The sequence below is a fragment of the Neolamprologus brichardi genome, chromosome 16 (assembly GCF_056152115.1).
Source record: "Neolamprologus brichardi isolate AB-2024 chromosome 16, ASM5615211v1, whole genome shotgun sequence".
Classification (NCBI taxonomy): Eukaryota; Metazoa; Chordata; class Actinopteri; order Cichliformes; family Cichlidae; genus Neolamprologus; species Neolamprologus brichardi.
The window spans coordinates 28467995-28482037 of NC_142119.1; the positions used below are offsets into that span (position 1 = coordinate 28467995).

At 40.0% G+C, this 14043-nt stretch overlaps 1 protein-coding gene across 1 annotated transcript; it reads left to right on the plus strand.

Annotated features, from left to right (window-relative positions):
* The first annotated feature begins 8645 nt into the window (after positions 1–8645).
* myl1 (myosin, light chain 1, alkali; skeletal, fast) lies at positions 8646–14008 on the plus strand. The gene is made up of 6 exons (XM_006802356.3): positions 8646–8898; positions 9534–9561; positions 11220–11363; positions 12394–12567; positions 12668–12745; positions 13463–14008. Exons 1-6 carry the CDS (start codon positions 8764–8766, stop codon positions 13489–13491), a joined length of 588 nt encoding a protein of 195 aa, XP_006802419.1. The 5' UTR covers positions 8646–8763; the 3' UTR covers positions 13492–14008.
* The last annotated feature ends 35 nt before the right edge of the window (positions 14009–14043 follow it).

A 14043-nucleotide genomic window follows, 5' to 3' on the forward strand; every position in this document is an offset into this window, starting at 1 on the left:
ATCTAAACTGACTTTTTAAAAAACGTCTACACACAAGACATTTGTGATTAAATGCACACCCTGCATTTTAGAACATTAAACACAGACAGAGCTAAAAGAAAAATGCTTTCCCACTGGGAATAAATGTGCCCACTTATAGCAAACTTTTGTATAGTGCTTTCTGTGCAACAAACTCTATACAACATTTTCTTTGAGGCCAATTGCCTGCAAAAAAAGAAGGCAAACTGACCATGGAGTGGCTGCATGGTGGTAGGATTAGAGTGTACTGTGTATTTGCTGATCACTGCAAGACTGGTCCTCTGTGGAGAAGGCTGTCTGACTGCCACTCTGCTGTGTTCAGCAGTCTGAACAAAGTGGGTGTGAGTACTAGAACCTGTTTAGATCAGGAAATACCTCCACACTCCAGAAAATGGACTTGGAACTATAACCTGTGCTTTATAGTTAACTTTGTTGCCATGTGCCAGTCTTTAGCATTAAAAAAGTGATCTGGTGCAATATGTCATTGCATTGTACATATATGCCACATTTCCTGTGCTGAAGCTTACTTTGTTTTTATTTTTATATCTTTTAGTTCTGTGCATTTTGTGTAGTTCCTTTCTATTTGATGAAACTGCCCTCCTCTCCCTGCAAACCACAATCATTTCCCCGATCAAAATGAACCTAGTGAGCTCCTTCTGTAGATCTGTGGAACACTGCTGACATCCAGTGGCAGATGTTGTGCAAGAGCTGCGGAGGGATCTTGAGTCACAGAATAGTGTTACAGTGAGTGGATACACTTGATGTGTAGATTTGCAGCTCTCTGTATATGCATAAGTAAAATAACACCTTCGCTCTTACTATGTTGTAAAAGCTATGACAGCTTTATAGGTAAAATGAAATTTAAGTCAGAGGACATGTCCTTTTTGATGTAATAAAGGATGTGATGCATAGTCTCCGTTTATACTGCTGTCTAAACCTCACTTAATACCATTACAGTTTTTTTTAAACGGTTGATGCTGTAATCCAATGTGGTGAACTTTAACATTTAACAGGGATTTAAAAGGTTGGTTTCATGTTTTTGAGAGCAAATATTCAGCACAAGCTTAGCCATTCATGTTAATATTGGTTCATTTTCATACAATTCGGTTTTATTTATATGGCACCAAATAACAACAACAGCCACTTCAAGGGAACTCAAGCTTCTGTCCATCTATAGTCAGACTGTTTATTTCTGTGATTGTGCTGTAGCTTATGCAGTAGTTTACATTTACAGTACAGTATTATTCTGCATATTAAAATAACACAGAAGAGCATTTCATGTGCATAGAACATTTATTTATCTATCCTTTTAACAACAATAAACGTGAGTTATGAGAGTGCAAATCTTCCTTGAGTGCATGGGAGTATACTGCAGAGCCCACTGCTGAGAGGATAATTAAATATAATGGTTCAACCATATAAAGTTCACTCTGGCTTTAGAGGAAAACTATGTGGAAATAAATATTCCGAAAAAAGAGGCATGAACAAGTAAGGCGTCTGCAGGAGATCTGTTAGTATGTAGTGAAGAGATACAGTGTCACATTGCACTTAACCTTTTAAACTGATCAGATTGTGAAACTCTAACATTAACTCCTACAGTCATTTGGCCTGGAGTCTATACATTACAGAGCTCATTACACATCAGTGTTCGTCCTGGTGCTGAACCGTTACAGTAATAAATCATTTTATTTGAAGTTGTCCTTGAGAAAAACCCGTCATAGCAGATCCATAAGCCCGAGAATTATTACTGGCATTAAAAAGCTTTATATTAAGTCTGTAAATATTTTCATGAGACTATGAAGCCACTCAACACTTAATTGGGCAATAACTTTGTTCCTCTGTCACTTTTAAATACACAAGTCATTTAAACAGTGCCATCAAATATCCGATTTGATGCTGGGTCGTTGTTTTTCTGTTTTAAAAATAATGCGGTAAAATAAACATGCACTCAGCATTTAGAGATTATCACTGCACTATCTTAGACCGAAACAACTGACTGTATAATTGTAATTATAGGACTGTATTCATATACTATATTCAACTCAAAGCATACAGTAATTTTAATTTCTCATCTTCTCTGCTGAATGTTTCCATTTACAGTTAGAGTGCCAAAATTCAGCCTTAGCTCTTTTCTATCAATAATGAAAAAACTGCATCTAGAAAATAACTATGTGATGACTGCGAGAACACGAGAAGCCTGGGCAATGTACTGTATGGCTCTTTATTACTGGGAGGGCTGTCATTAGCTGCCTTTTAAATTCCTCCACTGATTGGCTGGCGTACGGCCTAATGAACTCTAGTGTCTATCCTCGGCGGAGGGATCCCACATTGTCTGCAGTTTCAAGTGTGAGTTTCAGTTGGTGACCAAGCTTAAGAGAGGACTTAAATAGACGCCCCGCTAACTCGCCCCGCTGTTTGCCAGGTTTCCAAGTCTTGGCCCTGACATAAGAGAGATAACTGGTCCTTCGTTTCAAGGATGTATGGTGGGGTTTGTTCGCCGTCAGTTCGGACTACTTAAATTGAGCAGTTTGACTGACAGTATTTTCACTTTACATATGAAAGCAAGTTTGTTTGTATAGTGTCTTCCAACAATAAGACTAATGAAAAATGCTATTGAAAAATATAAACAGGTCGAAAAAAGAAAGGAGTAAAAACTACTGAGAGTTTTGTGCGTGTGGGGCAAAATGCTGATACTCCAAAAATAGGTGTGTGTGTGTGTGTGTGTGTGTGTGGGATGATTTTGGAGGTCTGAAAGGTTCATAAAGTAGCAGCAGATGAGAAATGTACAGCACCGCAGGACCAAACCTCTCAGTTACAGTTCACAGCATACAGAAAGCAAATGCACGAAAAGCAGTGATTTGTTTCACATTCATGGCCGACCTGATTTTGTTCAAGTCATTGCACACTGTAGCTGGATTTTATGCATACAGCACTAATGGCAGGAGAGCAGGAGTAGTGACATGTGTATCAGTTGTTGCAACAGTTGTAATGACTGGAAAATTGTTTGCGTGACTTTCTGAACCAGTACTTTGAAACTAAACGTTCCATTATTTAAAAAGAAAAAATAGTAAAACTATATTTTAATGCTTTCATTTGAATTATTCTAAATGAACAGTCGCTGATTTATAATCATTAAGTCAAGCCTCCGTATCTATAATGGAGTTGTGTTGTATACTGTTAATACAAGCTTTTGAACAAGGTTTTGCTAGCATCAATCAGTGCCTCAGCATGAGCTGTCAAGCTGGTACAAAATCCACTCACAGTATTACCATATATGCTTTGAGTGGCATTGTGACAGTTTAGCAGTCTTGCTGTGACAGCAAATTCAACCTCTGGAATATTAAAGAAAGTTATCGTCTGGAGAGAAAAGAAGGAGCAGACTTTTCCCTTTGGCTCGTATTAGATTTCCATCCTCTGTAGTGATGCAGTGGCCTCAGTAAAAAAGGCAATAGGTGCCTTTGTTTAGCCTGAACCCATCTTAAGCCCTGTGTGGCCAGTGTGGGGCTTTCTAGAGAGATAGGGAGGGGAAGAGAACACATGGGCCACAGAGGCTGCATCAGACCCCTTAAGGAGCCATGGCCCCCGCTCTTTGAAATCCCAAGAAACTTCACACCTCTCTGTGGGGACTATAAATAGGCACCATCTGTCCCCCCAGGCTCAGTTACAGCCTCATTCCTTTTGGCATGGACGTAGGGCAGAGAAGGAAGCACTCAGGGTTTAAAAAGAGGGGGCGGTAGATGGAACCAGAATCCAAAATTTGCTCTGCTCATCTCAGAAGACTGACTCAGTGACCTCTGCTGAATATTTTGAAGCAAAGGAAGTCCTTCGCTACGGTCCGTCATTTCCTTCTTTTCAGTAACCCTTTCAGCACTTCAGCTCCCCACCGAGCCAAATGCCAGTGACCAAGGAGCTTCTGCCATCTTTGGAATCTTACACCACACTGCACTCATCGCATGATGTTTTTCTCAAGCTCATGTTCTCAGCATTTCATTAATCATGCTTAACACAGGAGTACTCCAAGGCTAGGACAGGTGCTATGTCTTGAAATCAGTACCTCTGTCTTTCCTTCTTCCTGGAATCTTAATTGCACAACTCGTAATTTCACGGCTGTTTTAGTTGCAGTAACATAAAATCCAGAATTTCCAGTACGGATACAAGTTAGAAATACTTTGAACTGCAGAATTTGACAAATTACTATGAACGCAAAGTAGCAAACATTCATTGGCACTCTATGTTACAACTCCATTCCTGAGGTGATACTGTTATAGCACCTGTCCTGAAGCAAACCTTGGAGTGATAATACGAAATGCCTCTCTTGTCCCCACCAAGGGCATAGCTACAGAGTGCGGAAGTGACCCAGAGAAGACAGGTTAAAGCAAGGTAGCTGCAAAAGAATGCCCATCAAACGCCCCCCACTCACATCTATCAACTGCTTTGTTCAACTCTACTGCAAACAATTTCTTTGTCTTTCTGTGATGAAAAGCATATTTAATGGTTCTGTGTGGACTCTTGTAGTGTAGAACATTCAAAACAGAACTGTGAAGCCAAGTGAGACACTCTAGGATTCTTACGTAACTTAGGGAACATAATTTGGATATTACTAAGTTGGAGGATAATAGGCTTTCACTTCAATAAAGACTGTTTGTTTTACCCCACTTTTGGTTATTGCTTCCTATTACTGTTTTGCTTTAACATCCCAGATCCTCTATAATGTCCAGTGATGATTTATCTAATCCTATCCACTTCAGACTCAAAAGAAAAGCTCTAGTAAGAAGAAAGTTGAATAAATACAAACATTTGTGTAGGGAAAGCACCATGGCTGATTCTAACTAGTGATCTAGACTTTTTGTATGCACTATTTCTGTTATTTCTTTAAAGGGGGAAACAACCACTAGCAAAATTGTGGTTGTAAGAGCTAAACTTTTATAGTGCTTGTTGACCAACTGGAAGACCTGACTACCAAAGAAGGAATACGAGGCACATAAGAAATATGAATAGCTCTGACAGCTCATGGTCTTGACCCTAACTAGGATAATTATAGCTCAGTATTGTCTGAGCCTGGAAGAAGATTGGCTAGCTGGTCACTTTGCATAGCTTATTATATGATCAGAGAATATATTCAGAGTATTTTAAAATAAAGTTTAAAAATAAAAGAAAGAAAAAGTACTTTTTAAATTACAGGTACATTATGTAGACCTATATAACACTAGCGACATGGCTACAGAGCATGTAGGCTGGTCCTCCAAAGAAGGTCCAACCTGAGACTGGAGAAATGAGCATGAGTATGGGTGAACTCTATATCACCAAAAAAGAGTCTTACACTTGTTTATCAATATGGTACAAAGGTCTTAAGCTGTTCTTTTTCCTTTATATTTTGCTAAGAAAATGGGAAATAGGTGCAAGCATTTAATAAAATATGTGCAACCACAGGTGGAAATATGGCATATGAGGCAAAAACAGTCTATACAATTCTAATGAGCTTGAAAATCAATATTTGCTATGACCACCTTTATTTTCAACAGAGCCTGAACTCTCTTAGTTAAGCTTTGAGATTTCTTTAAGCAAGGTTTTAGGGTTCCCCAAGCTTCTTGAAGGACATTCAAAGCTTTTCTCTGAATGTTGTTGGCCTTTTGTTCCATTCTTTGTCAAGATTATCCTACACTGCTTAGGTATCCAGGTATCCTTTTACTTGGCAGTGTATTTGAGAACATTGTAATAACTGCCAATCAATTGCTTTCCAGGTAGTATTTCATGGTAGATCCTCTTCTACCCATGTTAGCTACAAACCATCACAGAGACTCCACTGTGTTTTACAGATGGCTGTAGACACTCACTGTTGTACCTCTCTCCTGACCTCCACTTTACATACATAAGATTATTTGATTTTCTATCAATAAAAGCCACTCTGCATTTAATCATAAGGTTATCTCTAGATCTCTTCCACAATCCATCTTTTGACCTGTCTCCCTTTCCTCACCCGCAACCAGTTATGGCCAATGGCTGCCTTTGCCTGAGCTTGGACTGGACTGAAAATGACCAAAAAAGCAGCCATTGTCAAAAAAAAACCTGAAAGTCCTTCAGAAGCCTGTAGAACTATTGCACAAGACCACGTCTGGCTTCTTTTGAGCAAAATATAAAGAAATGAGGGTTATTCAAGACACAGTTATACACAGTACTGTATGCTACGAAGAAGCTCCACATAAGATCTCTCTTAGATAGTCTTCCTCATGCATAAATGTAACAGCTCCGCTCCATATCCACAAAAATAAGAAAACACAACTCATTGTAACATTGGATACAGGTTTTTTTTTTCTCCCTTATCCTCTTGTTCTGTCACCGTGAACGGCATTGTGAATCACCAGGGGAGGCTGTTATATTTGTTCTTCAGATGTCACTGCCGTGCCATGCACTGTAAAGCTGAAGCTCATTCTTTTCTCAAAAGGTCTGACCTCATATGTCTTCTATGGCATTCTCAAAGGAACTGAGCACTGAAGATAGCTAAGTAAAGGTTTAAGCGTTTAGTCATGAGAAGACAGCACTGTATATATTCACTAATGCGATCCTCAGTAACAGTAAACCCAAAGATATTTAGACACCCTTTTTCTTCACGCTGATGGAGCAAATGACACAGAACTTATTTGTCTGGATTTTAATTAGTTATGGGAGTGAAATTGAAACATTATGTAGGTTTGAATAAACAAAAGGAAAAAAAACTGCCCAGTATTTTACTCACTAAAATGTTTTATAAATGTTATAAATGACATTACTTTTTTACAAATTTTTAAAGATTATCACCTCATGAACTTGATCTGTCCATTTTTTTCTCTCTTTTCATAAGCTGACCTGCCATCACCTCCTAATAAAGCCCAGCTCTATCGTGCTGCTGAATCCATTAAGGTTCTATAGTGGAGCTCAGTTTGGACTGCAGCACAGGTGCAAGGACTGGGGCAGAGTTTCTATAGGGGGAGGGAGTAAAGGGAAGTCAGACTCCAAGAAGATGAAGTGGAGTGCTGGGGGTGAGCCTAGATGACAGCTGAGGGACTGAGGCTTTCTCTGGCTTACCCTCACGGAGATGGGGTCAGTGAAAGCCAGTGGGTGGGGAGTGTGTAGGGGTTGGGGGCTGTGGGGTGAAGGAATTTATGCTGTTCCTTCGTCACTTGGCCCTGTCATGGTGTTGGGGGCAGGGCGGCACCGCTGGCACTGGGAGACAGATATAGACAAGAATTAAGGAGGTAGAATTTGCACTCTTGGCCTTGTCTGGGTTACTGGCATCAGCAGCTGAAAGCTCCACTAGGTCGCCATCTCCCTTTGCCTTTACGTCACATCCTTCCTGTGGTTGTGGTGACCCCTCCTCCCCATTCACCTCCCTCAGTAGAGAATCAAACTGACCACAGCTGCTGATCCAACGCACATTATCCGTGACTAGAAATAAACAATGGCTCTTTATTAGTTCTGAAAGACACTCCTTCCACCACCTGTTCATCTAAAAAATGAGATATTGACACTGACATATTAATTTGAAGTAGTCTGATCAGTTAGGGTTTTTTTTTTCTGACTACAGCCAACAGCAGACATATTTCTTACCATAAAACGTCATCTGCATTTATTCCTTTTTGAGTTTTCTACACTCTTAGATACACACATATTCCAAATGTATTTGTATCAATACTCCACTGGCACCACATATAATAGGGTCATGTCAAGCTAAATATTAAAGCAAATGTGCCATGTTCTTATGATTGCACCATCGTGATATCAGTTGCACATATTCTAGATATGTTGTGTAATATTTTAAAGGAATGTTAGAAATATCGTCACCTTAAACTCACTGGAAACACGGATATCTGTGCTATATTTCAAATAAATTTCTGTGCAATGCTTGGATACACAGCTGATGGTAAAAATGAAGCCCCCCGAAGAGTCCATCAGAGATGTTGTCAAAGATCAGCTCAGCTAGCATTACTAATATTGTGGTAAGCAGAGATGTGTTTAATGAAACACTGATACTGCAGTTCCTAGAGGATATGACCATGGACGTCTTTTTCTTTTCAGAGAAAAAAGTCATTGACGTATTTCTGCTCTCACACTCATAATCACTCACATTAACTTCTGCTTGACAGCAGCTGATTTCATTTTCCGTCATATGTCAAATATTGCAGCTCCACGGGATCTGCTATTTACTTTCCTTCAAATTGCTTTATCTCTCCTCTACTCAGACACATTTCCATTTCTTAGGTCAGGTTTTAATGGTCTGATAGTCGCTGATTTGTGTTTATGTATCCATATCATCTATTGGATTGGCCTGAAAAACATTTCAGAATATATTACTTAGATAGTGTACGCAATGAAGCGCAAAGCTGTGCGTAAAAGTGGGGGCAGTGCGTAAAAGTAGACCCTTTAAGAAACGATCCAGCGGAAAGATCGCGTGACCCCGGGTAACCTTTCACGCCGTTTCAATGTTTTCGTTTGTGATTATAGCTATATGGCTAAACACCTTCTGGCTCGTAGCCCTATATTCCAAGTTTAGAGAGAACCCCTTCACATACACACACCCCTCCCATCCGCTATCCAATCCTTACACGGGGATAGGGTTGACGGGTGGTCAAGAGGAAAAATAGTCACATATATATACGCCCCAACGGTGATTTCTTCCTCTGTGCTCAGTCTGTGCTACAGTCTTTGTGTGTCACCCGATCCGGGAATTGTCTGTGCTTCAGGGCCAAAGTAGTTCTACTATCAGCAAAAATGGCACCCAAGAAGGACGCTAAGGCTCCCGCAAAGAAAGCCGAACCTGCGCCCGCACCTGCACCAGCAGCAGCAGCAGCGCCCGAGCCAGCCCCTGCTCCCGCAGCTCCCGCTATCGACCTTTCCGCCATCAAGGTACAATGACCTGTGAAGGCTTAACCAGATCTACACTGGGGTGCTGGATACCGAGGAAGGAAGAACTGGGATTTATCTCGCTCTTTCTCTCTACTCATAAAGTTGCATGACAGAAGTAGACGGATGCAGTGTTTTTGCTAAATGGAGAAAGAGCTTGGTGGAGTGGCGGGGGAGGGGCAATAACCATTTATTACATTTATATGAATGATTTGAATATCTATAAGCTTATAAGCACTTGAGAGTCAGTGAGAGCAACTGCAGGTTGGCAGGACCACAATAAAAGGTGTGCAGAGTATTGGGGAGAATGAGTGGGACCATGGATAGCGCACCATGTCTTAGATCTCTTAGACCACACCCTGGGCTCTCTGGATTGGACTATCAGAGTAGGGACTAATATGTGATGGCAATGCAGAGTGACACCAAATGTGGACATGTTAACGTAGCTAAAGATGGACCTACATATGTGGCATAATATGAAGCTAAATTTGGTTTTGATGTGATTGTTTAGGGCACAATAAATGTGAAGTGCCTGATCACGTTGTCTGAATACAAATGTGATGTTAATTACATGGCAAGTGATAACTTTTGCCTTTCCATGTTTTTTACTAAAATGTTGCTTTTATATTGGCTTGTAGGTGGAATTCAGTGCAGACCAGATTGAAGGTATGTAAAACTTAATTCACCTCAGTTCTATACTGTTACAGTCCACAAAACTCAGCTGGCCCTCCGTCAAAGAAATCTGAAAATCTGCCTTTATCATAAAATGTGACTTGCAAATTCCATCAATTTAACAACATACAGGGAGCAAAAGAGAAATAACAGAGTACAGCAATGTAAAAAAAAAACTACAATAGACATCATAACAGGTCTCAGCGTATCCATGAAAGTTGGACACCTCATTCATTTTTGTATTTTAAAATTCCACAAAGCCATCAAATCCGTTCTGAAGCCCTTTTGTGGCTAATGAAGCTCAGAAACACTTCATGTGTACAGTCAGTCTTAAGAAGACTTTTACGGTTTCAGAAGCTTGACTGATTTGCATGCTTGAATAAGAAACCGCATATGTGGTTAAACATGTGGCTTCTTGTATGAAAATCACTGGCAACAAATGCATCAACTAACTGAACTTGTTAGTAAAAATAAATAGGACAACTGGGGTCAGGTTAAAAACACTCAGATTACATTTTAAAAAGCATTTTGATCACATCACAGTTTGGCTGTAAAGAGCATCATTTAATAACGAAAGGGTCGCATGTCCACAAATCAAGCCAGCAAATCCCTGTGACCAGATATTAACTTTAGCTTGTTTACATGCTTTTTAGAACTCTGTGTCACTAGATCAGCGATATCTCATTGTGTTTCAAGAGCCAACAGCCAAAAGAAAAAAAAAAAGAAAAAAAGAAAAGATTGGAAGATTTAAAGATTACAGATGGAAGCACAGTAAAATGATAGTGTAGTGTTTGACAGATAGACACACCTGTGTGCTGTTGGTTGGAACCACATGACCAAACCTGAAGTCTGGCAGGCTGCTTGTTACACTGCAGTCAGCATTCCCTACTTTTACTCAGCTCGCCCACAGAGGGCCTTGCCTTTAAAAGGAGGAGCTCATATTCTCAGCTATGTTTATCAATTCCAAGGTGGTCTTTTAAAAGAGCCCATTGCCCCGCTGACTGAGAGAGAAGGAGACAGCTGAGATGGAAATAGTATGAGGGGTGACGAGATCGGCAGGAGAGACTCTATTCAGCCAATAATACCACAACCTTTTGGGACGTCTTGCACTTGTTAGATATTTTCCTTGTCAGTTTGTAGCATAGCTGTCTCCACCTGCTGACACGCAACAGCTAAGGCTGAAATATAAACTAGTGACTCGATTTAAAAAAAGCATTAACACAAACTATAACTTCAATTTTTGAAGTAAGATATGTTATGTTTGCATATACATACAATCAGATGACAATGCACATCACATATATTGATGAGCAACTGTGCTAGTCTATAAAATAAACATCACAAGCTTCTTTTATACAAACATAAATGCAAAAATATTGCAATACCTCAGGTTAGTGCTATTTTTATGCAATCAAATGTAAATGTGTCCCAAATGCAGTTCTTCTTCTTTAAATAGGTTTTTGCATTGCTGTAGTTTCTGTTTAATAAAGAAATTCTACAGTTAGAAGTAATATAACAGAAATGTCTTACCGTCCACGATAAAGACTTAACAAACTATAATGATTATAAACTTTACCAACTTTGAGATAAAATAAAAATGGGAATTATGGATCACTAAGCTGGCAAAATCCTCTCTTGCTTCTGTTAAACAGACTACAGGGAGGCCTTCGGTCTGTTCGACAGGGTGGGTGACAACAAGGTGGCTTTCAACCAGATTGCTGACATCATGCGCGCTCTGGGACAGAACCCCACCAACAAGGAGGTGACCAAACTGCTGGGAAACCCCTCTGCTGATGGTACAGTAATGACATTTAGTAACTGCTCCCTCACTTGATCACTTATAGATTTGCTACAGAAGATGTTAGGGAGCATGACATACATGACTAGATTCATTCTAATCCCAATAAAGATAAGTTAGCAATTTGCTTTTTGTATTGATGTCAGTATGACAGGCTGTCGTCACTGGGCTAAAACAAGGAACATTACTAACTGAGGCATAGTTCAAAACGCTGATTTGTCTAAACTGATTTTAATAATATGTGTGGTAAACATTAATGGATAGCTCTGGGTTTTTTGGTAAAATATGCAAAAGAGGTGTGCAGTGCTGCTGTCAAACACAAACGATAGCAAGTATGACAGAGAAATTATCAGTAGCTGCTTTTTTGACATTTTGAGAAATGATAGTCAGCTCATCAAAAGTGTCTTATATTGTGGACAGGTCTGTGCCTTTGAGGAAATGGCATAATAAATTGTTTATGCTGCCAGCTAGTGGTCAACATTGTCATATTCATTCATAAACTTTCCCAAACTGTGAAGTGTAGCACAGAGCTATGCAATACATGCTCACACTTGTCCACGTCTTGTATTTTTCAGTACAAAACGTAGCCTGATCGAATACTTTTTTGTTTTTAATCACACACACTTTGTCTTCTAAACTAACAGAAGAACTATATTATTATAGTGGTTAACATATTTGCCTAAGATGAGAAAAGATCCCTGGTTCAAGACCAGGAGGAGACACAAATCCCTGGAAGGGCATGTGGTTTAAAAACCTATCCAATATGTGAATCTGCTATGGCAGTCCCTTTGAATAAGGGAGCAACTGAAAGAAGACAGATGATGGTGTAGGTGCAGATTTGAGCAAACTCAAGACTGCAATCAAGATCAAAATGGCAAATTACCTAATAAATAAATAAACAAAGTAATAAATGTGCCTTAAAATAGAACTGCGCTGTGCTCAATCGTGAACCTGCTGAAGCTCTAGAACTCTGAGCCTCCCTTTAGTGTCACCTCTAGATCCAACTTACTCTACCTCCTTTCACGCAGACATGGCCAGCAAGAGAGTAGAGTTTGAGGGCTTCCTGCCCATGCTCCAGGCCATCATCAACAGCCCAAACAAGGCAGGATTTGAAGACTATGTTGAGGGTCTGCGCGTCTTCGACAAGGAGGGCAACGGCACAGTGATGGGTGCTGAGCTGCGTATTGTCCTGTCAACACTCGGTGAGTCAGCCTAGGATGCGTTTCCTTCGATCTGTTCAGGTGCGTGCCCGAGTCGCTTTGTGTGTTGTTAATATCAGATGTCCTCTGCCTCCCCCTGCAGGAGAGAAGATGACAGAGGCTGAGATTGACGCTCTCATGACAGGACAAGAGGATGAGAATGGCTGTGTCAACTATGAGGGTGAGCCACACAGTCCAACAACAGCTACATAAAAACAAGATGATACTATTACTGCTGCTGATAGTATTCACGCTGTTCATAATAATTATTAATTCTATTATTATAGATTGTTTTTATCTTATGTGAGAATTACTTTACAAGTTTTGCTTAATCTAATCTGTGAGAACTATTTGACTCCTATCTTGGAGCTTCACACCCCTGATGATGTCATTGCATTTCTTTGATATTAATAGAAGTGTTCAATCCAGACTTTTTGGAGTTAACACACAGTATCTTAGCCTCTTGTAAGTCTCTCTTATAGTCTTAAAGAAGTGACTGTCAAACCTTTTCTAGTGTCATCTGTCCTCTAGACAAAAAAGTGTAGCTTAATAGATGAAGCAATTATAGACAGTACAAACTCTCATACTTTAAAAGCTGTGAATCACAGAAAACAATATCTTAGAAACAACCACAGCAGAGATAGTTTCTTACTTTGTGATTTGCTCATAAAATGTAAACAGCAAAGAACAAAGTGCTTTTTATCAGCAAAGAAAATGTAATGAATGAACAGGGTGTTAACAGAGAAACTGCAGTGTCAGTATTCACATTTAGTAAATTAAACATATGTTTATTTCATGGAAGTTTGAGAATGTATTTTTCTTCCAGTTCACTCAGTTTTCCCTCTCTTCTTTTCTTGTTTTTTTTTTTTCTGTCTCCCGCCACGGCCTTCGCCCGCAGCCTTCGTCAAGCACATCATGTCTGTGTAAGGACCCTGCCACCGTGGTGGTGAGCATCGTACATGTGCAGACCCCATGGTGTCGCTGCATTCGCTCGCTGCTTCCTGTACCATCTGTGGAAGCAGGGGGATCAAAGGACTATGAGATATCATTTCCTGAATCCTTGTTTTATTTTTTCAACACTTTCTTTTTCCTCTTTTGTCCAAACTGGTGCTTTTTATTTTCCTCTGTTCCTCCTCCTGTCACTTGGAAAGCTATCCTGATTACTCATGAGGTGCTTCTTTCGTTATCTTCACCAAAATCCCGCAGTGTCATTGGGGTTTATATTCGTCACAGAGGAACAGTGATGGATGGGAAGGCGGAATAACGATGACCATCCCTCCCCACTTACTGCCTGTCTGGCTCTCTATCTGCCAGTAAAGTGACTCGTTTGGCCCAGGACTGGCCATCAAAATGAATTCAATCCTCTTCCAATCTAACCCTCCCTAAGTCTTAACTTATTGTATCCTCTGCCATTTCACAATAAACTTTTCACACTCCCATTTAATTTCCCTCTTTTTGACTCCGTGTGTTGTACGCTGA

Bases quoted from the DNA above. Each gene is read 5' to 3' on its own strand.
- myl1 (XM_006802356.3), top strand. From the start codon at position 8,764: ATGGCACCCAAGAAGGACGCTAAGGCTCCCGCAAAGAAAGCCGAACCT. The intron at 9,562-11,219 runs GTATGTAAAACT...TCTGTTAAACAG, and splicing joins CAGTGCAGACCAGATTGAAG to ACTACAGGGAGGCCTTCGGT. The intron at 11,364-12,393 runs GTACAGTAATGA...CCTTTCACGCAG, and splicing joins GGGAAACCCCTCTGCTGATG to ACATGGCCAGCAAGAGAGTA.